The 26,973-nt window shown below is 39.6% G+C and overlaps 1 protein-coding gene and 2 long non-coding RNA genes across 8 annotated transcripts in view; 1 reads left to right on the forward strand and 2 right to left on the reverse strand.

Moving 5' to 3' along the window:
- Positions 1 to 26,973, reverse strand: part of MAPK14 (mitogen-activated protein kinase 14) — an 83,902-nt gene that overhangs the window by 54,891 nt on the left and 2,038 nt on the right. For all 6 annotated transcript variants that reach the window (XM_015136236.3, XM_015136235.3, XM_015136237.3 and 3 more), the window contains one exon: positions 4,611 to 4,740. In XM_015136236.3, the coding sequence (XP_014991722.1) occupies positions 4,611 to 4,625 (15 nt within the window). In that variant the 5' untranslated portion in view covers positions 4,626 to 4,740. The remainder of the gene's footprint in view (positions 1 to 4,610; positions 4,741 to 26,973) is intronic.
- LOC144340446 (uncharacterized) lies at positions 18,336 to 23,209 on the forward strand. The gene is made up of 4 exons (XR_013416554.1): positions 18,336 to 18,583; positions 18,915 to 19,607; positions 21,286 to 21,450; positions 22,162 to 23,209. It is a non-coding gene; the product is annotated as an uncharacterized LOC144340446 (long non-coding RNA).
- On the reverse strand, positions 18,770 to 25,521 carry LOC144340432 (uncharacterized). Its single transcript, XR_013416539.1, has 2 exons — positions 25,098 to 25,521; positions 18,770 to 20,449 (listed from the first exon to the last, which is right to left on the reverse strand). It is a non-coding gene; the product is annotated as an uncharacterized LOC144340432 (long non-coding RNA).

A 26,973-nucleotide genomic window follows, 5' to 3' on the forward strand; every position in this document is an offset into this window, starting at 1 on the left:
TTCCAGGAAATAAATTTCAAGAAACAGAATTACAGAATCAAAGGACATCAATATATTTAAGAATCTTAATATTGTCAAATTGTCCTCCATAGAGGTAAGGCCAACTTACATGCCCCCCCTCCCAATACAGTACCCGTGACCTCATTCATAATAGTGCTTTAAATTTAAGTCAAATCCATTTTCTTTTACCTTTTCCATCTAAACTGTAATTGTTTCCCTTGAGTTTGGTACACTCCTGGCTTAAGACCTCTGGACTTTTAATCATTCTCCCTTACACCCACTTCTACTTAAGGTAACTGAGGTCCAGAAGCTAACTTTATTCACCTGTTCCAATATTTTCTTTTTTTTTTTTTTTTTTTTTTTTTTTTTTTTTTTTTTTTGAGATGGAGTCTCGCTCTGTCGCCCAGGCTGGAGTGCAGTGGCCGGATCTCAGCTCACTGCAAGCTCCGCCTCCTGGGTTCATGCCATTCTCCTGCCTCAGCCTCCCAAGTAGCTGGGACTACAGGCGCCCGCCACCTCGCCCGGCTAATTTTTTGTATTTTTTAGTAGAGACGGGGTTTCACCGTGTTAGCCAGCATGGTCTCGATCTCCTGACCTCGTGATCCGCCCATCTCGGCCTCCCAAAGTGCTGGGATTACAGGCTTGAGCCACCGCGCCCGGCCCCAATATTTTCTAATCAAAGATTCTTGTTATTTGAGATGCCCATCTCCTCAATATAATAGAAAAGTTTACAACTATTTACATTGTTTTACATTGTTTCCATTGTGATTGTGAAAATCACCCTCCTATGGAAACTAAATCATTAGAGATCCGATTTACACATGCAAGAGTTACCTCAAAGACAAAAAAAAAAGTCAAAACTATTTTCAAATAAAAACTCCAATTTCAAACTGAAAACATAACAGACATTTTGGAACCAAACAGCTATAAGTTTGAACCCCAGTATCAGTCTGTGATTTCTTGGATCCAAGAGCTTATAATTTCTTCATTCCAATAACCTTGGCACTTGGAACGGAGCCTGGCATTCAGCAGGAGCTAAAATGAATGGCCATTATGTAAATAATAATTGGCAAATACATTTGGTATCTTCTCTTGAGTTCCACTTTCCTCGTATGAAAAACACGAGGACATCATTGCTTATTTTCACAGTCCTGACAGCAAGACTGAGCAGATAACGTATCTGAAGGTGGCTAGGACAAAGGACTGACCCACTGTGGATCATCAGAATAAGTGGTGACCACAGCCCATACAGCTGAATAGGGAATTACAAAATACAATATACCTAAGCAAACTATCTAAAGCAGCTACTTCCATTAACAGAATTTAAGACATAAAGCTCAACTATTCAAATGATTAAAAAGCATGACTGCAAGAAGAAAAACAAAGTAACCTGAAAAAAAATAGAGAAAAGCCAACTAGTAAATACCCTAGCAAATTTTAATTTCCTAAAAAGGGCAATATTTATAACATTTAATGTATTTAACATAAGGACACCAAAAATAACAATTTTGAGATTAAAACTACTCATGTTAAATCAAAGTACTTAAATTTTTGATGGGTTTTCACAAAATACCCCTCCCTCCATTAATCATATTTATGAAATATTAATCATAAGGAAAATACTGTAAAACAAAAAATTCTCAGCATTAAAATAGATCTGGAAAATATTTTAGGAATCTATTCATTTCTCATTTCTTTTTTTTTTTTTAATATAATAGAGACTGGGTTTTGCCATGTGGCCCAGGCTAGTCTCAAACTTCTGGGTTCAAGCAATCCACCCACCTTGGCCTCCCGAAGTGCCAGGATTACAGGCATGAGCCACTGCACTCATTTCTTAAATGGAAATTCCCTTCTAAATCAAGTCATATTTTAGTCTATTTCCTTAACTCCTTCTGCTGTTACATGACTTCAGTCACCTCAAAGTAATCCAGGAATAAAAGTTTTAGAAAAGACATTTATAATACAAATAAGCAGCAAATATCTCTAATGATTATCCCATCATGGTCCAAAGCCTGGCAAATATAAATCATATTTTTTATCAAATTAGCACACATCCAAAAAAAATACTTTAAAACTCAGTATCCAAAGACCATATTTAGCATATTTAACAACAGCACATCAAAACAATCTCTTGGTCTACAATGGTAAGGTTAAATCTAAAGGTTCCCAAATAAAATTTACAAAATAATTTCTTTGATCATTTTTAAATTCTAAAATGTACAGATCTCTAGACCCGTATGTGGGCCATTTCTGTAGTGTCTGCCCAGACAGCAAAAGGATGCAGCTGGCAGGCTGCCTCCCTTTAATCTTTCCTTAGAGCAGGTGTTAATGAGATCAAGGTCAGAAGTTCAATCAGGAATGGTCCAACTAACTTTGTTCAGAGAGAAACTCTCACAGTCACAGAGGACATCCCCTAGCTTCAGTCACTCACCTAATAAATGTTTTATTTATTATTCATGATCACTAACAGAAGAGACAACTCAAGATGAACTACCGACTGTGGGTCAGAGGCATTTTTGTGTAAAAGATCACATGTGCCCTCTGGCACCTGAAAATTGTATTGTTACCAACACTTAAAATGGTCACAAGTTTTAAGCTTCTGTTGCTGCTGCCTGTAGGAGGTTTGGCAGCTATAAAAATTGGATGGTGACCCAAAACAGTAATTTTTTTAAAAAGAAGAGGAAGGTAAACGAGACAAATTTCTCTGAAAACCCTCAATTAAACTTACTGGAAGTTTTGGTTCTTTATTGGGTAAAATTACTTTTACATTGTAAGCACCTAACAAATGTTTTTAAAATAGGCTAAAATGCAGGAATTTTTCTACATTGAGTCAAGTCTTTTGGCTTCAAACATTTGCCAACGGAATAGAGAACTATGAGACATTCAGCTATGTATCTTATTTTGTTTAAGTAACAAATCACTGATATCTAGGTGACCATCTACCGCTAGTAAGCAAGACACTTATAAAACAATACATGGAAATTAAAATCCTATTTTTCTAATACCATGATCCCTAAACACTGGCTTAACATATTTAGGAAGAAAAGCAAAACAATCAAGTGTAGCACTGATAATCTCTGAAACTAGATGTTCTTAAATTAGTGTAGCCACATCAATAAGATCCTAGGGGCTCCCAAAGGTGCTCTGGGGTTCCATAAATGCTTGGCTTGCATTTCATTTTCAAAATCTCCTTTATACTTGCAAAGCTGTGACACTATCTCTGTCACATATAATAATGTGTAATGAAAAACAGCATACACACTCAAGTGTGTTAAAAATCAAATGCAAACACATCCCTTAAAGCTGCCAGGCCACCTTGATTTTATGCAGACCTAGGAATAAAGTTTCTGCTGCCAGCTTTTTCCGCATATCTCAACTTCTTGTAAACATGTCACTGATTAGGAAAGCTGCAGCTCCACACTGAACATTCTTAAAACTCAGGTTTGCACATAGCTACTTATGTAAAATTATATTCAGGAATAGAAGTTTTCTGTAGAAATAGGATTTCCTCGATACTATACAATCAAAATAAAATGTGAAAATAAAAAGCAGCAGCTGTGATTATAATGGTATCCATAATCCAATTACAAATTTAAGTCTTAATGTTCTCAATTTAGAAGAAATTTGCACTAATGAAACAAGTGTATGCTAATGAAGAATCACTTATCTGTGACTTTTTTCTCGCTATGAAGAAGTTAAATTACTAAAACAGTCTAAATAGTCAAATAATAAATTCACAGATTTTGAATTTTCTTCTGCACAAAAAACAAGCAGTACAGCCAAAGGACTTTGAAATCTCTATGGCCAATGCTTCCACGATGCTACAAACTCCACAGTACCCTTCATACAGCAGTCACAGAAATTCACAACTTGATTTTGAAGTTCAGTAAAATGTCTTCAGTCAACTGTCTTTTTACTTTCAGTTAATACTCCAATTATATCCACTTATTTACCGTATTAGAATTTGTAAGCATCTTGGCAGAATGGCAATGTCCTCGAATTACCAAATTGGTAAAAAATAAAAAGTTATAATTAACTTAAACAATGCCTCCGACATATTTATTAAAATAACTGAATCTGGAAAAAAAGAAAAATTATTAACAAATATATAAAATAATAGCCCTCTTTGATAGGACCTTCAGTGAGCCTAGGGCACTCTTCCTCAGATTTTTCCACTTAAAAATATTAAGGCTATATTATGAGAATATGGGAGTCTGTGGCTATTTTGTGTTTTGATAGCCACAGACTCCCACATTCTCATAATAGAGCCTTAGGAAAACCAGGCAAAGAATACACAACCTTTTAATATTTTCTCTTAACAATTCTTGTGAATTTTGTGTTATATTTCATAATATATCCTTTTACTTTAAAATTTTAAAGAGTTCCTTCCCCTCTAAAAACCTTTGAGTAAAACTAGAACTCCAGGAAGATGCATCACTTTCATTCCAAGTCTTTGACCTGACATAACCAAGTGGCCACTAACACCCCAGGACAAGAAGCAGGGACCAACATTTGATGCACTCCAATGCATTTCCATCTGCAGTAATTAAAACATTTTCCCCAGCCTATTCAAGATCAAAATGTATTCTTCCTTGAATGAATTAACTTACATTTTCATGTTTCATATGTTTAAGTAACCGCAGTTCTCTGTAGGTTCTTTTGGCATGAATGATGGACTGAAATGGTCTGGAGAGCTTCTTCACTGCCACACGTAACCCCGTTTTTGTGTCAAAAGCGGCACTAAGGAGGAAAAAAGGGAAAAAAACTCACCATTAAAAAGGTGTTCTAAATACCATTTTGGGGTATTTATACGGCTATTTCCAAATTAAAGGGTCTATAACAAAATACAAAAAAAAAGCATAAAGATAAAAAGCAAAATGACCTATTATCCCACTATCCAAATAAAGCTTATTATTTTTGGTGTTTTCTCCTTGTCTTTTCTATGTATCTAAATCAGGAGTCAGCAAATTTTTTTCTATGAAGGGCCAGATAGTAATATTTTCAACTTTGCAAACCCTAAGACCTCTGTCACAACTACTCAACTCTGGTTGTAGGAGGAAAGCAGCCAGAAAATAAGTTTAAAAATGGGTGTGGCTGTGTTCTAATAAAATTTACAAAAACTGGCAGCTGCCTGATCTAGATGAGCCAACAGATTAATAAACAGAGTTGAATTCTGTCTTCCCTGCCTAGGCCTCACTGTCGTCACCTTGCCACATACACTGCCTGATTAGAGTCAAGGCCCAGGAAACCGTGTTTTCAGGACAATAAATTGCCACAAACATTTCTGGAGCACCTACAAAGTACTTGGCCCTTCAGGGAATGGGGGAAGAGCAAAACAGAATAATAAAATAATTTCAAATGGTGACGAAAATACTATGACTAAATAAAAGGGTAATGGGATAAAGAGTGACAGAGAGCCAGCGGAGTTATGACACTTTAGCTAGGATGGCTAAGGAATCACATCTGACCTGAGAAGGAAACAATGTAATGATTAAATTCCCTATATAAATATATAAGAAAAAGAGCTTCAAGCAGAAGAAATAATAATATTAATGTTTATTGAGTCTTTACCCACACATACAAGAAATTATTCTAAGCCCTTTACATTAATTTGTCTCAATTCAGCTTTTGTAATTCCCCGAATCTCCTATGAAAAAACACTATTATCATTCCCCAACTTACAAATAAGCAACTGAAGCACAGAGAGGTTAAGTAACTTGACCATGGTCACAAAGCTTAAAAGTGGCAGAGCAGGGAGTCTGGATCCAGAGCTTATGCTACTGACCACTTGACTCTATCTCTCAGAAGAGCAAGTGCAAACAAATGAAAAAAGAAACAGAGGTAGGAAAACTATGGCATGCTGGAGTGAGTGACAGAAAGACGGAAGGGCTGTGTGGGTGGAGCACAGGGTGCAAGGGGAGAGTGGGAAGGGATGATATAAGAGATGCAGGCAGTGGCTAGATCATGGAGGACATCTACAGCAAAAATGAGATGTGTATTTTAATTATTTTTAGAAATCATCGCCGGGCATGGTGGCTCACACCTGTAATCCCAGCACCTTGGGAGGCCGAGGCGGGTGGATCACAAGGTCAGGAGTTCGAGACCAGTCTGACCAACATGGTGAAATTCCGTTTCTACCAAAAATACAAAATTAACCGGGCGCAGTGGCGGGTGCCTGTAATCCCAGCTACTCGGGAGGCTGAGGCAGGAGAATCGCTTGATCCCAAGAGGCAGAGGTTGCAGTGAGCTGAGATTGCGCCATTGCACTCCAGCCTGGCAACAAGAGTGAAACTCTGTCTCAAAAAAATATATAATAGTAATAACAGAAATTGTCTGGGCCAGTTCCATTATGCCTCATCCTCCAGTTTGTCTCGGTCTCTAATATGTATCTAAGACTTTCTGGTCATCTATTATCACCAAACTCTCTGCCTGCCAAACTTGCTTTTACAACTCTGTACCTACTCCAGTTCCCTTCCTTTCACTCCCAAACTTTTATGCCATGCCCTCAATCTTCAAATCCCAATTTGTGATAAACTCCTATAAATCTGCAACCTCTTTTCTGAACCTTCCCTCCATCTCTGTGAAACTAGGCCATTTCTAGAAGACACTGCTTCTCTTATAGCCCTGCCATTAGAAAGCATTCTCTAATAGCCCAGATACCTCCTGGATAGCAGGTGGGTAGGAGTCTTCCTTGGCAGCCATTATCACTTCAGGACCATTACTTTCCATTTGTTCTGTAAAATACCTCCTGCTCACAACCCTGATAAACCTATCCCTCTCTGCTGCTGGTATCCACTAACCTGAAATTTTCCATCATTCATTGAAAAGTTAGTGTCTATCCAGAAGATCTCTCTACACTCCCAACTTCTGTCATCACTCTTGGCAACTTCAACATCCAGGTGAACGGCACACCCAACATCCTGTTTCCTGATCTCTCTAGGAAACTCCACCACACCCAGCCGTCTTCACAGTCACACTCTAGACCTTTATTCCTACCAAAAACTGCCCAACCTACAAAATTTTGAATGCCAGCAGCATTTGCTTTTCATCACAAACCTAGTTACTTCTAGTTTACTTGCACCCTGAATACAACAATTTGTTAACCTCGTCATTGTTTGTTTCTATCCTTCAGCCCTCTTCTGTCTTCATTTCCCTTCCTGTTCCATGATTATAATCACTTCCTTGTACTTCTCTCTCTCTCTCTCTCTCTGATGTACTCACCTGGATAAAATTTAACCTTGGGTAATCTCAACCACTTAATTCTCCCATGACTGAATCCAAAGAACTAACTGAGGTTGAACAAAAAAGACCGTAGAATCAGATTTTCATTCTTAGTTTCTGACCTTAATCTCAAAGAGGCTCTCAATAAAGCCATTTTCTTCTAGTAAGTTCATTTTCCTACTTGAAAATGATCATTTGACATGATCTCTCTCAAATCTCCAACTCACCCTCTTCCCTCAAGAGTTGCCCTTACCTTCACTGAGAAAACAGAAACCATCAAGAGGGGAGCTCCATTTGCTTATCCCCAAATCTATAAACCCATCGTCTCCACCTTCCCTGTTGCTATAACTAAGAATATACCCTTTCTTATCAAAATTCAAGACCACAATATATGCTTTGGAGCCACCCTCCTCATCTTCTCAAGGATTTCCCTTCTTCCTTCCTCTTCTCCCTTGCATCATCAGTGTCTCCCTATCTACTGGACCATTCTCATCAGCAGAAAGGCACTCTACTTGTTTGCCACCTTCAACCAACAAACAAAGACTTCCCTTGACAGTTCTCCATCACAGTTAAAATTCTCCAAAAAAATCACCTACACCAGAGGTTCCCAGATCAGCAGCATCAGTTTCACCTGGGAATTTATAGGAAATGAAAATTCTCAGGTACCACCCCAGAGTTACAGAATGAGAAACTTTGAACTAGGTCTAATAATCTGTATTTTATCAAGCCCTCCACATTAGTCTGATACATATTACAGTTTGAGAACCTCTAATCTATACCTTTGCTACTCAAAGTGTGCTCCATTGCTCCATGGACCAGTAGCACTGGCATTATCTGGGAGCTCATTAGAAAATGCAGGATCTCTGCAGACAACAGGAAAGGAGAAAGGAGAAAGGAAAAGGAAAATGAAGAGGAAAAGGAAAGGACAGGACATCTTGGGCCCTAAAATAGAATCTACATTTTGACAAGATTTCCAGGTGATTAATATACCTCTTAAGATGTGAGAAGCAGGCCGGGCGCGGTGGCTCAAGCCTGTAATCCCAGCACTTTGGGAGGCCGAGACGGGCGGATCACGAGGTCAGGAGATCGAGACCATCCTGGCAAACACCGTGAAACCCCGTCTCTACTAAAAAAATACAAAAAACTAGCCGGGCGAGGTGGCGGGCGCCTGTAGTCCCAGCTACTCGGGAGGCTGAGGCAGGAGAATGGCGTAAACCTGGGAGGCGGAGCTTGCAGTGAGCTGAGATCCGGCCACTGCACTCCAGCCCGGGCTACAGAGCGAGACTCCGTCTCAAAAAAAAAAAAAAAAAAAAAAAAAAAAAAAAAAGATGTGAAAAGCACACATCTACACAACTGACTCATTTCAATTCCATTCTTCCCTCAATCCATTCCACTGAAACTGCTCTTCTCAAGGTCATTAATGATCTCTGCTACCAAATCCACTTTTCTAAGATTAGTAATTGACATAGTCACCACTTTCTCTAAATACTGTCCATCCTGGAGTCTTTATCAACACTTCTATTGGTTTTCTATGTATGACCCCTGTGGCAGCTCCATCTCTGTCTCCACTGCATGTGCTACTTCTACTCAAACTCTCTATGTTGGAGTTCTTCAGGACATGGTACTGGGCCCTGTTCTCTCTCCCATATTCTCTTTCTAGATAATCTCATCTATGTCCACAACTTTAAATTAAATGCCATCTATATATTGAAAACTCCCAAATTTATGTCTCTCACTGAAATCTCTTCTCTGTGTCCTGACGTCTCCATGACAAAGACACATAAGCACCTGAAACGCAGCAAGTACAAAACACCCAGAACTATTCTTCTCCATGTCTCTGTTATCCAATAAATGGATTGTTCATCCAGTTGCTCGAGCTAGACATTTGATTGTCATCCTTGATTTCTCCCTTTCCTCAGTCCCCATTCAAATCTATTGGCAAGTCTCATGGTTTTCACCTCCAAAATACATCTCAAAGTCAACTGCTCTTCATTTCACCACTATCATATTAGTCCACGTCACCAGCCTGCCGGTCCTTCTAATATGCTCTCCAAATGCAGCCAATACAGTCTTTTAAAAATACAAATGATGCCAGGCACAATGGCTCAAGCCTATAAACCTAGCACTTTGGGAGGCCAGGGTAGGAGGACTGTTTGAGCCCAGAAGTTTGAGATCAGCCTGAGCAACAGAGCAAGACCCTGTATCTACAAAAAATAAAAAATTGGTTGGGTGTGGTGGCTCACGCCTGTAATCCCAGCACTCTGGGAGGCCAAGGCGGGTGGATCACTTGAGGTCAGGAGTTTGAGACCAGCTTGGCCAATATGGTGAAACCCGTTTCTACTAAAAAAATACAAAATTTAGTGGGGCGTGGTGGCACACACTTGTAACCCCAGCTACTTGGGAGGCTGAGGTGGGAGGATCACTTGAACCCAGGAGGTGGAGGTTGCACTGAGCTGAGATTGTATCACTGCACTCAAGCCTGAGCAACAAAGTGAGACTCTGTCTGAAAAAAATAATTATAAATAAATTAAAAATCAGTCAGGCAGCCAGACGCAGTGGCTCACGCCTGTAATCCCAGCACTTTGGGAGGCCATGGTTACGAGTTTGAGACCAGCCTGGCCAGCATGGTGAAATCCCGTCTCTACTAAAAATATACATTAAAAAAAATTAGCTGGGTGTGGTGGCAGGAGCCTGCAATCCCAGCTACTCAGGAGGCTGAGGCAGAAGAATTGCTTGAACCAGGGAGGCGGAGGTTGCAGTGAGCTGAGATCACGCCATTGCACTCCAGCCTGGGCAACAAGAGCAAAACTCCATCTCAAAAAAAAAATTAGGCATGGGCCACCATGCCCAGCTACTTGGGAGGCTGAGGCAGGAGGACTGCTTGAGCCCAGGAGGGTTGAAGCTGCTGTGTGCCATGATGGCACCACTGCACTCTAGCCTGGAAGATACAGTGAGACTGTCTCAAAACGAAAAATAAAAAATAGCAATTAAAGTACAAATTAGATCACACCGCTCCCCTCCTTCAAACCGTTCAAGAAATCTCCTTGGCATACAGAGTAAAACACAAATTTCTCATGATGGCCTACAAGGCCCAGGTGATCTGGCCACCACTGATTATTCTACCTGCTCCTGTGCTACTCTTTCCCTCTCTCTCGGCCACTGTGTTCTGCTAGCTCCTTTCAGTTCTTTTAACTATTCAAACAGGCTGCTCCTGGTTCCTAGGACTTTCTTCTCCTCCGCACCCATCCCACTCCATAGCTAAATCCTTACCCTTCAAGTATTGGTTTAAATAGTCACCTGCTCAGGAACCTGTCAGGGACCTCTAAGAAGCAATTACTCTGTTACAACGCCCTCACTGACTCCTTCCTTATCCCACATAAAGGAGGGTGGTTGTTCTCTTCTTTCCCACTCCCACTGCTCCTACAGACCCATAAATTAGTAACTTCTTCTCTCTCAAAAGTAGCAAGTAAATGTATACTCATCTCTAAACCCAGTTCTCTAAACTAGCTCTGGTGAGACTGGAAAAATGGCCATTGCCCCTGTGGGACCCAGCTTCTTCAACTTCCCACCTCAGAGTTTGCCTGCCACCTGCAAGTTGAGCACTTTCTTCTCTCCTCCGCTGGTAAGTCTGCTGGGGAGCAAGGAACAGCAGTAGTTTTCTAGCTGATCTGACTGATTAAGTGTGCAAGTTCAATTAACTAGGGAAGAAAGAAGCCCACTTAAGTTGCCTGTCCAAGCCACTCTGCATGCCAGCTTTACTAATAAAGTAAATATTTTTATCTCTATTTGACTCCTGAATCTATTCAGCAAAAGGCAGGCTAGAATTAATCAGTACCTACAGACCCCAACAATCACAATTTATTATTACATGTTTATAATACTCCAACAGAGTGATTAAATAAGAGCCGAGACTTTGGAATTAGACTATCTGGATTTTAATTCCAGTTCTGTCACTTAATAGCTATATAATCTTGAGGATGTTAATTAAATTTTTTTATGAAATGAGAATTATGTTTATATTTCATCTGTAGGGTATTTGTTAGAATTAAATGTGATAACTTTTATAGTGGGTTTGGCAAGGAGCTTGGTCCATGGCAAAGCTGGAATACTCCTCTCAATCACATTTGTAAAAGTAGAGCTACAAGTAAAACCTTGTTTTCATGAACAGCATTATAAAATGAAATTATCTTTACGATAAACAGGTTCTCCAAACTAAAATTCAGGACATACTGTTTAACAAGTTTTTTCCCCAATTGTGAATTTACATGAAGCCTTCCAAAGTTATCAAATTAATTCACATCTTATAAAATCATTGGTATAGTAAAAAATAGCTGAAAGAAACATAAAAATTAGAAGCAGTTATTACAATATTAGGATGTCATTGTCACTCATCTACTGCTGTGAATCCAGTACATAACATACAAGGATAATCATTAAATAAACTTCAATGTTTTGTTACACATTCATACTTGCCTCCCCTTGTGTCACACACACATAGAAAATCTGGGTTACTAGATTCTTCATATATCCTAATAAAATTGTTTAACTTCTAAATTTATTGATGCATACCTTCCTTTATTCACAATGGATTTAAAGCAGACTGGAATTGCATATATAAAACCTGACAAAATGGTAAGAGATTACGGGAAAATAAGAAAGTCTGTACAGGTGAGGTTAGCATATATCATGAGGTCCTTTCTTTCTTTTTTTTTTTTTTTTGAGACAGAGTCTTGCTCTGTCACCCAGGCTGGAGTGCAGTGGCACGATCTCGGCTCATTGCAAGTTCCGACTCCCCAGTTCATGCCATTCTCCTGCCTCAGCCTCCCCAGCAGCTGGGACTACAGGCGCCCGCCACCACACCCAACTGATTTTTTTGTATTTTTAGTGGAGACAGGGTTTCACCATGTTAGCCAGGATGGTCTCAATCTCCTGACCTCATGATTCGCCTGCCTCAGCCTCCCAAAGTGCTGGGATTACAGGCATGAGCCTGCAAGTTCCAAATGAAAATAGAATGATAAGGTATTTCTTGCTAGGTGCAGTGGCTCACACCTGTAATCCTAGCACTTTGGAAGTCTGAGGCAGGAAGACAGCTTCAGCTCAGGAGTTCAAGACCAGCCTGGGCAACTTCATGAGGCAGTGAGACCTCGTGTCTAAAAAAAAAGAAAAAAACATTAGGCGGGCATGGCGGCACACACCTGTTGTCTCAGCTACTTTGGGTGGCTGAAGTAGGAAGATCGCTTGAACTCAGGAGTTCAAGGCTTCAGTGAGCCATTGATTGTATAACTGCACTTCAGCCTAGGTGACAGAGCAAAACCCTGTCCCCCAACCCAGCAAAAAAAAAAAAAAAAGATATTTCTTCATTGTACCTTTAAAAGTTGATTGTTTATGATCTCAAGGAACTAAGAAATCTAGCTGAGGAGTCAAAATGAACAGAGGGACACGTAAATACATTTACCAGACTTTTACAAAGCAATACAATTGTTTCCTCTAATCCATTCTTTACACTCCAGCAAGACCAATTTAAAACAATTTTACTCAACAGTTCACAACTCAAGAAACTCCAACAGCTCTCTACTACCTAAAGAACCATTTGTAGACTTTTTAGAAAAGCAACTGCCTAAGTCCCACTCCAGACTTCATTATTAATTTCTGGGGGTATGTTTAAAAGTTCCACAAGTGAGTCTGAAGCACAACAAGAATGAGAACCACAACTGGGTTCACCCTACCTGAGATGTTCCTCCTGTCAGGACAGTCCTTTTCATATCCATTCTCTTGGTTTATGTTTTCTCTTGTCTGAAAATGTTTGCTTTTCTTCTGTCCAAATATCCATCTTTTTAAATAATCTTCAAATCCTTCCTCCTCCATGAAACCATACTGACCACTATAACTCACAATGTCTCCACTTCTCTGTACACATCAATACCTTCATACATATATACACAATTTATTAATATTTTAGGTCTATTTCTTTTACACACTGGTGGGCATTTAACACTGTCTGATGGACGACTGGCAAATTTCCTTCACCACAGTAAATCTAACATGTAAGCATCAATATTTACACCCATATATTTCAAACTTTCAAAATACGTTGCATTAATACCTAGAGTTATTGAAAACTTCAGGTAACTTCTGGTTCATTCCTGACTGGAATTTTTAATACTGTCAATCATCAGTGCTAATGATGATATCCGCTTCACATATCTAAACTGAATGAACCATTCAAGTTTGTAACATCAATCCCATTCCAAGAGAAGTTAGTGCTACATCTTTGGTATCTTCAACAAGTGTGTAGGAAAGTAATCAAGGGAAAGCATGAAACATTATATCTCAATAGATTGAGAATCCAAAGGGTCAGACATTCTTGAGAATATGTTTGAAAGTACAAATTTGGAAGTATAGTATATGAACAAGACCATTGTTGAGACTATGAGATAATGAATTCAAAAAGCATATGCAAAGAGAAAAGAAAATTTAAGAATGGATCATGGAGCAGAAAGAAAAGAGGCAGGAAAAACTGACCAATGGATGAAATAGGAGAATTAGAGAAACACAAGGAAAAATCTGAATACCAGAGTACTTTAAGGGGGTGTTAAAAAAAAATAAAAGAGCACATTAAATGTTAAGATGTATACATCATGACACTAAAGTTAGTTACCGCCTCACAGCCTTAAAGTAATTAAAGCAGTAGCAATGATAATTCAGGAAAATGCATTGTATCTTCTAAGGTATCAGAATATATAATGTGCCTAAATGACATTCTAAATCAAAGAAGGCTGATCTTCCTGAGTTCCTGCTACCGTGGATCCATAAGATCTTCAAAATTTCAGTCTGTTATTACCTAATATTTTTAAAACTAAGCAAGCCTTCCCAGATGCAAGAGCCTTCAAAAACGTACAGAAAATTAATACACAATGGACTACTTCTTTGTGTAATTCACAATGGACTAGCTCTCTTTGTGGACTTCTAAACAGCATTTCATTTCTAGGAGTTTGAAAATGCTAAATACTGAAAGACAGGAGACGAAGGACACAGAATACCAGAAGAGACACTACGGAAAATGCTGCCTACCTACCAACTGGGACTTCATGCTAATTTCCTTTCCAGAAAAAATTCAAAACACCCAAAGCTGGGGCCATGACGATGACAAAACACAATTGTTCATGAAAACTGGGTCTCCCTCACTAATCAGTTGTTTCTCAAACGTGCCAGTGATACACCTGGCCTCTTCAAACATGCTTGTGCAAGTTCTCCCATCCATTAAGCTTATCGGGTTATAACTAGGACCTGGACCATTAGAAATGCTGCTACTCTCCTAGAAATAATAAAAATCATGTTTAGAGAGGCCCAATTTATAATGCAAAAAGTATAGCATTTCTATCTTTTTGCAGGTGGAAGGTTCATATTATCCCATCTAGTTTTTACTCAGGACCAACCAATCCAAATATATAGGGTTATACAAGTGATTCTCAACTAAAGGTGATTTTGCCCTCTCTACCCCTCAAGAGGTATGTGGCAATGTCTAGATGTTTTTGGTTGTCACAACTGGGAACCGCTATTAGTATATAGCAAGTAGGAGACAGGGGTGCTGCTAAACATACTACAACGCACAAGTCCATACCCCACAACAAAACATTATCCCACCTAAAATGTCAATAGGTTGAATTACTCTGGGTTATACAGGTTGAGTAACCCTAATCTGAAAATCCAAAACCTAAAATGCTTCAAAATCCAAAACTTTTTGGGCATCAACATGATGCTCAAGAGAAATATGCATTGGAGCATTTCAGATTTTGGATATTTTGAAAAAAGATGCTCAACTGGGAAGTATAATACAAATATTCCAAAATCCAAAACATTTGTGATCCGAAGCATTTTGGATAAGGAACACTGAACCTGTACTATATTTGGGAATGCAGAAAGAGCTTAATAGATGCTCATAGTACTTACTGCCTGTTCTCTTAATTTGCTAACTTTTTTGTTTGCTCTAGCATCAGTATCATTTAATATTGAGATTGCTCATTTCACAACAGATCATTCAAAGCATAACGCACTCAGAACACTAAACTAGGAATCAGAAAATGAGGCAAGCCAAACTTAATGTCAAATGAGGGAATGACATAAGAAGTATATCAGTATAAGAAGCCAATATCAACATTTCACTTCAACTTAATACTATGCTCATTAGTACATAATAGTTTATTACATTGAATGAGCAAGACAACTAATATTTTCACCAGCATTTGGTAGCCTGGAGAAGAAAACATAAATAGAAACTATTTATTTAAAAGCCTAAGTTCCAGAAGGTTCATGCCAGCTAAAGCCCTAAATAAAAGATTTGACAGGAGAGAAAAAAAGAGATAGCTATTGGAGATATTAAAAGCAAAGCAATTATTTCGAGAATCAAGTTATACCTACTACAGGGATGAGGAAATACAAGAAAGATGAGTTAAATATACACTTGCATAAGCCAGACATCTCAACCGCGTGTCAGACAAAAGTAAGGGTATGATTAGGGCCACATGTTATAGGTGAGAAGACTGTCACAGCCAGAGACATTACCCCAAGTGCAAGTATAGGGATGGGTTAAGGAACTAAAGGACTCTTACCCTCACAGTTCCTTTTTCCTCCTAAAACATCCTCCCTGAGCCCTTGGCAGATCAAAAGATGTTGTTTTGACTTCGTGTGAACACATGCTGATGTCATCATTTCTACATCTGAATCATCAGATGGAAAGGCTTATCTGACACAGATTTCCAATATATACCTTTGCATAAAATTACCTTAGATGTAAAAAGTGACCAGTATGTCAATCTTAGTCCATTTTGTGTTGCTATAATAGAGTATCACAGATTGGATAATTTATAAAAAAATAAACTTATTTCTCACAGTCCATGAGGCGGGGAAGCCCAGTATCAAGGTGCTGGCATCTAGTTAGGGCCTTCTTGCTGTGTAATCCAGTAGTGGAAGGCAAGAGGGTGACAGAAGACAAGAGACGGTGAGAGAGAGAGAGCAAGAGGGGACTGAATCTGCTTTAATAATAAAGCCACTCTAGTGATAACTAACCCACTTCCTTGATCATGACATTAATCCAGTCAGGAGTGCAGAGCCCTCATGACCTGATCACTTCTTAGGCCCCACTCCCCAACACTGTTGCATTGGGGATTAAGTTTCTGACATACGAACTTTGGAGAATACATTCAAACCACAGCAGTCACTCAATTTGAGACATAGAAAAATCTAAAAAGATCTTAAGAGAAGAATTAGCAATACAAAGGTAGATTTCAAATGCCAACTTAAGCAGGAAGAATGCAGAAAATAAAAGCTACAAAGGACTCCTAAAGCCATCTCTGAGGAAACATAAATATGTCTCCTCTGGACTGATACTTTTTTTTTTTTTTGAGACTGAGTCTTGCTCTGTTGCCCAGGCAGGAGCGCAGGGGTGCGATCTGGACTCACTGCAACCTCCGCCTCCCCGGTTCAAGCGATTCTCATGCCTCAGTCTCCCAAATAGCTGGGATTACAGGCACACACCACCACGCCCAGCTAATTTTTTCAGAGACGGGTTTCACCATGTTGGCCAGGCTGGTCTCCAACTCCTGACCTCAAGTGATCCGCCCACCTCAGCCTCCTAGAGTGCTGGGATTACAGGCGTGAACCACCACACACAGCCTGGACTGATATTTTCGAAAGCAGGTACCCTTCTTCTGTTTTAAATCTCTGTAAACAAAACACCTAGTATAGTGCACTGGAAATACTAAATTAATGAACTTATGAAAACAAAGGACAAAACTGGTATTTTTTTTTTTTCTTCACATGCTCACATGTTGTGTGGTGTCTACATTTTAAGCCATAAGCTTGAAAATGCAATCAATACATACTTTTGAGTAGAATGACAGTAAGGCACACATACTCACACACATACCTTCCTTCATATCACAGGCACAGTGACAATATCATGAAGGTCTAAGAGAAGTAAGTTTTGAGGAAAATAAGGAATTTGTAACCACACATTCAAGTAACAGGAGCCAACATGTTCAGGGTCTAATGTTACTCAGACAGCAGGTCTAGACAAAATAAACATTTGTTCTATTACCTTTCTGTTATGTTGCCATGGGAATCTATGTTTGCAGGAAAACTTATTTTCTGCAACTTGATGATAGAGCAGTAAAAGAGGGAGAGCTCTGATGAAAAGAGGAGGGGGGCTTACATCTGTAAAGGCAGGGACGACAATAAATAATATGGGTTTTTATAGGGTCACATGTCTGTAGAATCTTTCAATCTATACAATGTATTCAAGTTTAACAGAGAAGTCCTTGGGACCTCAAAGCCAAGATATTAATGACAGATAACAATGGTCCAATCTCTACTAAAAGTATTATAATGGGGAAAAGGCAAAGGAATGTAAGTCAGAAAAAGAGTCAAATAAAATCAAATAAATAAGATCTTAAATGTTTAACTGTTGAAAGAAGGTGAAAATGACTTTTAAAACACGATCCAAAAGTAAGAAAAACCCTAAAAGGCAAAGAAGTTAAAAAACAATCTGCCAGCAGACTCATCTTCCTTTTCCAGCTGAGCTAAGCTCTGCTCCCTTCCTTTTGGCAACAAAAACCTGAAAAAGTAAAGGAAGCCCATGTTATTTAAAGAGCTGGACTGGAATACCCTAAATTTCTAGGGCCCAACAAAAATACTGGCTCTGGCACTCTGGGACTGCTGGAATGAGAGTTGTGAGCATGGGTCAGAGCTCTGCATCAATTCATCTAACTCCACCATTCTATCCTATTCACAGTAGTCATTTAGGGTAGAATGGGTAAGGAACCGAAATGAAACACTTGGGACCCTAGAGCGCAGTGATCTGTCAAAACATGATTTAGGTCATGTCCTTCCTCTGGTCACAACCCTCCAAGGCTTCCCCTCTCACTCAAAGGAAAAGTCACAGTCTTTATAAAGGCAAATAAGACCCTACATGATCCCTGAACATCTGCGACCCATCCCTCACTCCACTTTTCTCCCTATATTTGGCCCCTGGTTCATTTAGCTCCAGCTGTACTGGCCTCTTAGCTATTTCCTGGAACACAGGGCCCTTACCTCAGGGCTTTTGCACACTTGTTAATCCTCAGCCTAGAATGTTCTTACATCCTCACCCATGTCCAACCAGTGTTCTATATCACCTTCTTCAGGTTTTTGCTCAATTGTTACTTTATCAATGATGCTTACCCTGTTCACCTTGCTTAAAAGTGCAATAGGCATCCTAGCACTCACTCTCCTTCCCTTGTTGCATTTTCTCCACAGCACTTACCTCACACACTATAAATTTTACTTGTTTATTATATACTTCCACTGCCATCCCCATTAGAATATAGCTTCCTTTTTTTTTTTTTTTTTGTTTCTGGAGACAGGGGCTCACTCTGTCACCCAGGCTGGAGTACACTGGCAGGATCACAGCTCATTACAGTCTCAACTTCTCAGGCTCAAGCAGTCCTTCCACCTCAGCCTCCCAAGTAGCTGGAACTACAGGAGTGTGCCACCAAGCTTGCCTAATTTTTTATTTTTATTTTTTAGTAGAGGAGTCTCCCCATTTTGCCCAGGCTGCTGGTTTCTAACTACCGGGCTCAAGGAAACCTCCTACCTTGGCCTCCCAAAGTGCAGGGATTACAGAATATAATCCCTCACTGTACCTGGCCAGAATATAGCTTCTTAAGGCAGAAATTTTTGTCTTTGTTATTCATATTACATCTCCAGCACTTACAGCAAACCATACATGGTAGACACTCAAGGTATAATGAGTCCTATCCTCAAGGAGATTACCATGAACCTATGTTCCTTCCCCATTCTCTCTATAATCTTGTACCCTGTAACACTCTTTGTAACTTTGTAACACAAAGTTCAGAAAATGGCACTAAAATATATCCATTTGCCCAAGGCCAAAACTTGGAAATCCTAGACTCCTCACTCTCATATACTTCTTTCCCCACTACATTCAGCCTTGGAGCCAAGCATGCCCAAAACCCAGTATTTTGTTAAGTGCAGAATTTACAAACCACCACTTCTTCTTCCCTAGAATAAATTATTAATAGACTTGAACACTGCATGAGAAAACTGGTTAATTTTGTAAATCCTTAACACATACATCCAAGTGTACCTCACAGATATCATGAGTTCAGTTCCAGATAACCACAACAAAGTGAGTATCACAAAAAAATGAGTAACATGAATTTTTTGGTTTCCCAATGCAAATACAAGTTATATTTACATGATAATGTACTCTATTAAGTATGCACTAGTAGTATGTCAAAATATATATATACACACACACACATACACACATACCTTAATTTAAAAATATTTTATTGGCTAGGCACGATGGCTCATATCTATTAATTCCAGCACTTTGGGAGGCTGAGGCAGAAGGATAGCTTGAGGTCAGAGTTTGAGACCAGCCTAACCAACATGGTGAAACCCCATCTCTATTAAAAATACAAAGATTAGCTGGGCATGGTGGCGCATACCTGTAATCCCAGCTACTCGGGAGGCTAAGGGGGGAGAATTGCTTGAACCTGGGAGGTGGAGGGTGCAGTGAGCCGAGATTGTGCCACTGCACTCCAGCCTGGGTGACAGAGCAAGACTCTGTCTCGAAAAAATAAATGAATGAATGAATAAATAAATAAATAAATAACACACTTTTTTGCTAAAAAATGCTAAGGGTCACCTGGGCCTTCAGCAAGTCATTATCTTCTTGCTGGTGGAAGGTCTTGTCTCAGTGTTGATGGCTGCTGACTGATCAAGGTGATAATTGCTGAAGGTTGGAATGACTATGGCAATTCCTAAAAATAAGACAACAGTGAAGCTTGCTGCATTGATTTACTCTTCCTTTCGTGACAGATTTCTCTGTAGCCTGCAATGGTGTTTGACAGCATTTTACCCACAGTAGAACTATTTTCAAAATGGGAGTCGATCCTCTCAAACCTTGCTGCTGCTTTATCAACTAAGTTTATGTAATATTCTAAACCCTTTGTTGTCATTTCAACAACGTTCATAAGCATCTTCACCAACGGTAGATTCCACCTCAAGAAACTACTTGCTTTATTCATTTCTGAGAAGCAATGTCTCATCTACGGAAGTTATTATTATTATTATTATTTTTGAGATGTACTCTTGCTCTATCACCCAGGCTGGAGTGCAGTGACACAATCTCGGTTGCCACTTGGTTGCAGTGGCTCACTGCAACCTCCACTTCCCGGGTTCAAGCAATTCTCCTGCCTCAGCCTCCCAAGCAGCTGGGACTACAGGTACACGCCACAACACCAAAAAATACAAAAAACAAATTTTTGTATTTTTTGTAGAGGCAGAGTTTCGCCATGTTGGCCAGGCTGGTCTCAAACTCCTGACCTCAGATGATCTGCCTGCCTCAGCCTCCCAAAGTGCTGGAATTACAGATGTTAGCCACCGCCCCCAGCCACCTTGCACTATAAAGTTATGCTATGGAGACAAGTTCTTTCCTTAAACCTATGAACCACCCTCTGCTAGCTTCAAACTTACCTTTTGCAGCTTTCTCACCTGTCTCAAACTTCATACAATTAAAGAGAGTTAGGGCTTTGCTCTAGATTAGGCTTTGGCTTAAGGGCATGTTGTGGTTGGTCTGTTCTTTTATCCAGACCACTAAAACTTTCTCCATCTCAGCAACAAGGCTGTTTTGCTTTCTAATCATTCATTTGTTTACTGGAATATAACTTTTAATTTCCTTCAAAAACTTTTCATTTGCATTCACAAATTGGCTGTTTGGTACAAGAAGCCTAGCTTTCAGCTTATCTCAGTTTTCGACATGACTTCCTCACTGTTTAATCATTTCTAGCTTTTGATTTAAAGTAAGAGACATGCAACCATTCCTTTCACTTGAACACTTAGAAACCACTGTAGTGCTATTAATTGGCCTAATTCCAATATTATTGTGTCTCAGGGAATAAGGAGGCCTTAAGAGATGGAGAGAGGCAACAGCTGGTTGGCAGAGCAGTCAGAACACACACAATGTTTATCAATTAAGTCTGCCTATGGGCATGGTTCCAGATACCTCAAAACAATTACAACAGTAACATCAAAGATCAGTGATCTCAGATCCCCATAACATTTAATAAGAAGAAGAAAGTTTGAAATATTGCGAGAATTGCCGGGCACGGTGGCTCACACCTGTAATCCCAGCATTTGGGGAGGCCAAGGCAGGCAGATCACAAGGTCAGGATTCGAAAACCGCCTGACCAACATGGTGAAACCCCATCTCTACTAAAAATACAAAAATTAGCTGGGAGTGGTGGCACATGCCTATAGTCCCAGCTACTCGGGAGGCTGAGGCAGGAAAATCACTTGAAACTGGAAGGCGGAGGTTGCAGTGAGCCGAGATCGCGCCACGGAACGCCAGCCTGGGCGACAGAGCGAAACTCCGTCTCAAAAAAAAAGAAAAAGAAAAAGAAAAGAAATATTGCGAGAATTACCAAAATGTGACATGGAGACATGAAGTGAGCACATGCTGTTGGTAAAATGATGCCAATAGACTTGCTTACCACAGGGTTGTCACAAACCTTCAATTTGTTTAAAAAAAAAAAAAAAAAAAGGCAATTATCTGTGAAGCATAAGATGAGTTGTGCCTGTACTTAATTTATGGGAGCACTGTGAAAGACAAACAACTCCAAATACTGATGTTTCTTTTACAAAAAACATTTCCAAGTTTAAAGAAGTTTTTGGTTATTTTTCTGATGAAATAGGTGTATGACTTCCATAGCAGCCATGAGAAGAAATTCCTAAGCTCTAAGTCAGGAGCACCCACTTTATGATGAGACACTTCTGAGCACTGCAGTAATTATACCTCTTAGATAAGAACAAATCAGTTTTACAACAAATTTTACTGCAAAAAGCAAAAATCTAATATATTTTCAAAGGGCTGGAGAGGCAGTTATTTCTATTTATATCCTATATGTACATAACACAAACATGTATGGACAGTCCCAACTTTACATAAATGTACACTAAAGAATTTCAAACCAATAGGATTCATATATTCAGGAATTAACTATTTGCACTGCCTAATAATTCCTTCAGAAAAAAATTTAATCTAGGCAATGAGTGCATTTTTGGTTTATCAGTTCTGAGAAGGAGACATGACTTTAATGGGTTAAATTAAGTCATTTCCCCTCACATAAACTGGGCAATGACACTGGTGGGATTGCTTTCCTACACTCAAGCTCTATTCCGAGTGACTCAGCAATCCCTTTTTCACAACAGGAGGCGAACTGCATAAGAGAAGGTGCCACCACACAACCTCAGCAGCCCACATCTATCGGAAAGGAGACTACTAAAAGTAGCACTGACAAGTATGCCATTCTTTTAATGAATGAGTCCATCTATAAAATGGGGTTAATAAATATCAGCCTCCATGGAGCTAGTGAGAACTGATTGATAACGCTTTGAATGAAAACACTTTATAAACTGCAAAAATCCCTAAAAATGTCATTTAATTCTAAAGTGAGGGTGATCTACCCCAGTGAATTCTTCCATCTTTGAACTGTAGGCCCTAGAGGCTCAGCAATATCTGTACTCTTGCCCATGAAAGGCAAAGTCAACACAGATCATCTCTGAGACTGGGCTAGGAAGAAATCAAAAGCAGAGTACTCCTCAGTATCAAGAAATCAAACTGCCAGAATTGAAAACCTGGAGATCCCAGATAAGCTTATTTTAAAGAAGAACCAGTGGAGGCCAGGTGCAGTGGCTTACTCCTGTAATCCCAGGACTTTGGGAGGCCAAGGTGGGCGGAGCACGCGGTCAGGAGTTCGAGACTAGCCTGACCAACATGGTAAAATCCCATCTCTACTGAAAATACAAAAATCAGCCAGGCGTGGTGGCGTGCACTTGTAATCCCAGCTACTCAGGAGAACTGCTTGAACCCGGGAGGCAGAGGTTGCCGTGAGCCGAGATCGTGCCACTGCACTCCAGCCTGGGCGAAAAAAAAAAAAAAAGTGGAAAAATGGGATTTGATAAATAAAATGACTTTACAGTCAGCCTCAAATGAACTCTTTCTTAAAACAATCTTTATACATAAATAATATAAATGTTTGCCATTAATTATGTTTAAAGATTTCTTATTGACTAGCACTGGTAACATACAGGCAACTACCTTACTTTTGGTTACAAAGAAAAGAATGGAAAGCTCAGCATGGACCTACTATCACTACTAGAAAAGCAGACCTTCTCACTGGTCAGGAGTCAAGAAAGTCACCCTTGTATACTTAATAATGATGCATTTTTATTTCTTTGCGCCCTGGCTCATTCTAAAAAAAATAAAAAATAATTTTAAAAAAGATTTAAAACGGTGAATGGCCACTAATAGTTTAAAAAAAGTTAGCTTCATTTATTTTTATTATACTAGAATAATCTTGTTCCACAAAGCACTTAGGAAGTTGTATTTTATTTCTTAGCAAGTTTTGCTATCCTTTTACCAAAGGTTTTGTTATATACTTTCTATGCTGAAGATACAGTGCACACCACAATGCTAGAACATAGCAAGCAATCCACAAAATGTAGTTATTAAACCCACTAGACTATAAGCTCCAGTTGAGAATGGATTGTCTTGTTTCTGTCTTGTTTAGCACTCTACTTCCAGAACCTAGCTATCTGGCCCATAGTAGGTATTCAATAAACACTGTTGAATAAACAGTTGAATATGATCTAAGAGTAATTCTCAACTATCAACTCCTATTTTATGGTTACCAGTGCCCCACCTCCTCTAATCAACAGCAAGGGCCTGGAAAAACAGTACCCCAGAGGAAAGGCACTTTTAAGTTCCTGTTTGTATTTCCTTAAACTCACCACAAAGATTCTCCCCTTCTGTCCCAAAACCCCAAAATCAATGCTTTGCAACAATGTATTCTTAAACAATTTTGCTTCATTTCCCCTCACAGACAATGCATAAAGTTCCTTAAAACTGCAAGACCTAGTCTAGTTCCCTTTACTCTTTAAAGGAAAGGCATATATGTAAAACCTTATTTTGATTCATAATTGGTTCTCACACAGGCTGCTACTTGTTTTTTTACTATACTTAGTATAAATTAAAATAATATAGGCTTAAAATAATTTATAAATGTTACACATCAAAGTATACCGCACTTCAGAGCAATAATTAGGAAACTGACAAATATTTCAATGAATGAATTTTATTCATTGAAATATTCTATTAATTTATTTTCATTCTTGAAAATAAAATTCAGGGACTGGGTGTGGTGGCTCATCCCTATAATCCCAGCACTTTGGGAGGCCAACGTGGGAGAAATGCTTGAGGCCAGGAGTTTGAGACCAGCCTGGGCAACACAGTAAGACCCTATCTCTACAAAATAAATAAATATTAATAAAATAAAATTCGGAGATATTTTTGGAAGCAGACTTCACGTCCAGTTCAAGAAGTCACACAAAAAATGCTGTGTCATTACTTTATAGTTGTAACTTCTATCTGACCTAAAACAGTAGTATCACCAACCTGATTGCCTAATCTTTGAGTCCAAATTCCCTAAATTATTTGGATTCAAATGGACTGTTATTCCCTAAAATCAAATCTGCTCTCAAAAAAATGAAGATGGATGGCCAGACACAGTGGCTCACCCCTGTAATCTCAGCACTTTGGGAGGCCAAGGTGAGCAGATCCCCTGAAGTAAGGAGTTAGAGACCAGCCTGGCCAACGTGGTGAAACCCTGTCTGTATTAAAAAATACAAAAATCAGCCGGGCATGGTGTTGCACACTTGTAATTCCAGCTACTTGGGAGCCTGAGGCAGGAGAATCGCTTGAATCCAGGAGGTGGAGGTTACAGTGAACAGAGATGGTGCCATTGCACTCCAACCTGGGCAACAGAGTAAGACTCTGTCTCAAAATTAAAAAAAAGAAGAAGAAGAGTATCATAGGCTCCAAAGTGGATTCTAAAAGAAGTTCCAAAAAATGTTTTCTGCCACACATAAAAAGGTACTCATTGAAAGAACAACTTCAGGCCGGGCACAGTGGCTCAGGCCTGTAATCCCAGCACTTTGGGAGGCCAAGGAGGGCAGATCACTCAAGGTCAGGAGTCTGAGGCCAGCCTGGCCAACATGGAGAACCCCGTCTCTACTAAAAATTAGCTGGGTATGGTGGAGGGCACCTGTAGTCCCAGCTACTCGGGAGGCTGAGGCAGGAGAATCGCTTGAACCCAGGAGGTGGAAGTTGCAGTGAGCCGAGATGGCACCACTGCACTCAAGCCTGGGCAACAGAGTGAGACTTCATCTCAAAGAAAAGAACAACTTCAAATAACTACACCGAAACTCTGAATAAGATAACACTTAATTGTAAATCTAAATTCTGGTATTTTCATTCCAATATTAGTTATAATTGTTTATTGTTAACTGTCAAATAATTTCAGTTTCAGCTGTATTTTCCTTCACCAATATGCTGTAGGTTACATCTTAAATCCCTTTAGTAGAAAGACTACTAAACAAACAAGCAAATAAAAAAACTCTGCCCCCCTGGAAAGACACAAGACACTTAACAGCGCTTGTCTTTGAGAAAGACAGTAGAGTGGCTGGAGAACAAAAAACGAGACTTTTCACTGAATACCTTTTTTTTTTTTTTTTGAGACAGAGTCTCGCTCTGTCGCCCAGGCTGGAGTGCAGTGCCGCGATCTCGGCTCACTGCAACCTCCGCCTTCCGGGTTCACATCATTCTCCTGCCTCAGCCTCCCGAGTAGCTGGGACTACAGGCACCTGCCACCACACCAGGCTAATTTTTTGTATTTTTAGTAGAGATGGGGTTTCACTGTATTAGCCAAGATGGTCTCGATCTCCGGATCTCCTGATCCACCCGCCTCGGCCTCCCAAACTACTGGGATTACAGGCTTGAGCCACCGCGCCCGGCCCACTGAATACCTTTTTAAAACTTTCAAATTTTATACAATGTGAATATATTACCTATTTTTAAAAATCTGTTCAATAAAAGTACTTTTAAGTGTCAGATACTGCTGGCTTTTTTTTTATTTTGAGACGGAGTCTCGCTCTGTCGCCAAGGCTGGAGTGCAGTGGCGCCATCTTGGCTCGCTGCAAGCTCCGCCTCCCGGGTTTACGCCATTCTCCTGCCTCAGCCTCCCGGTTAGCTGGGACTACAGGCGCCCGCCACCTCGCCCGGCTACTTTTTCGTATTTTTTAGTAGAGACGGGGTTTCACCGTGTTAACCAGGACTTTCTCGATCTCCTGACCTCGTGATCCGCCCGTCTCAGCCTCCCAAAGTGCTGGGATTACAGGCTTGAGCCACCGCGCCCGGCCTCTGCTGGCTTTTATACCACAGAAAAATATACCACTAAAGAAATGTGGAGTTAATTTTAATGGTACTTCACTGTAAATCTGGATCTCCTGTTCCAGTGCAGAGCTAGTCACCAACAGTACTGAACCTTTGCGAGGAATTCAACTGGAGTTCACCCAAACCCTCTATAGATGAGTTATTCTGCTGTTATCACTCCATTAAAATTTAAATAGCATTGAAAACAAAAACGTGATACTACAGAAATGAATGTGTCAATTCAAGAATGAAAAAATGGAAGTATATTAATGAGCTATAAAATATTAAAAGAACAATGATCCAAATACATCTTTGAAAATTAGCAAATCAACTAGATATACATAATATGTATATACTGAATGGATATACATATATTAACATGTATATATCGAATGTAAAATGCTGCAAATCAACTATAC

This window comes from Macaca mulatta, chromosome 4 (genome assembly GCF_049350105.2).
Source record: "Macaca mulatta isolate MMU2019108-1 chromosome 4, T2T-MMU8v2.0, whole genome shotgun sequence".
Lineage (NCBI taxonomy): Eukaryota > Metazoa > Chordata > Mammalia > Primates > Cercopithecidae > Macaca > Macaca mulatta.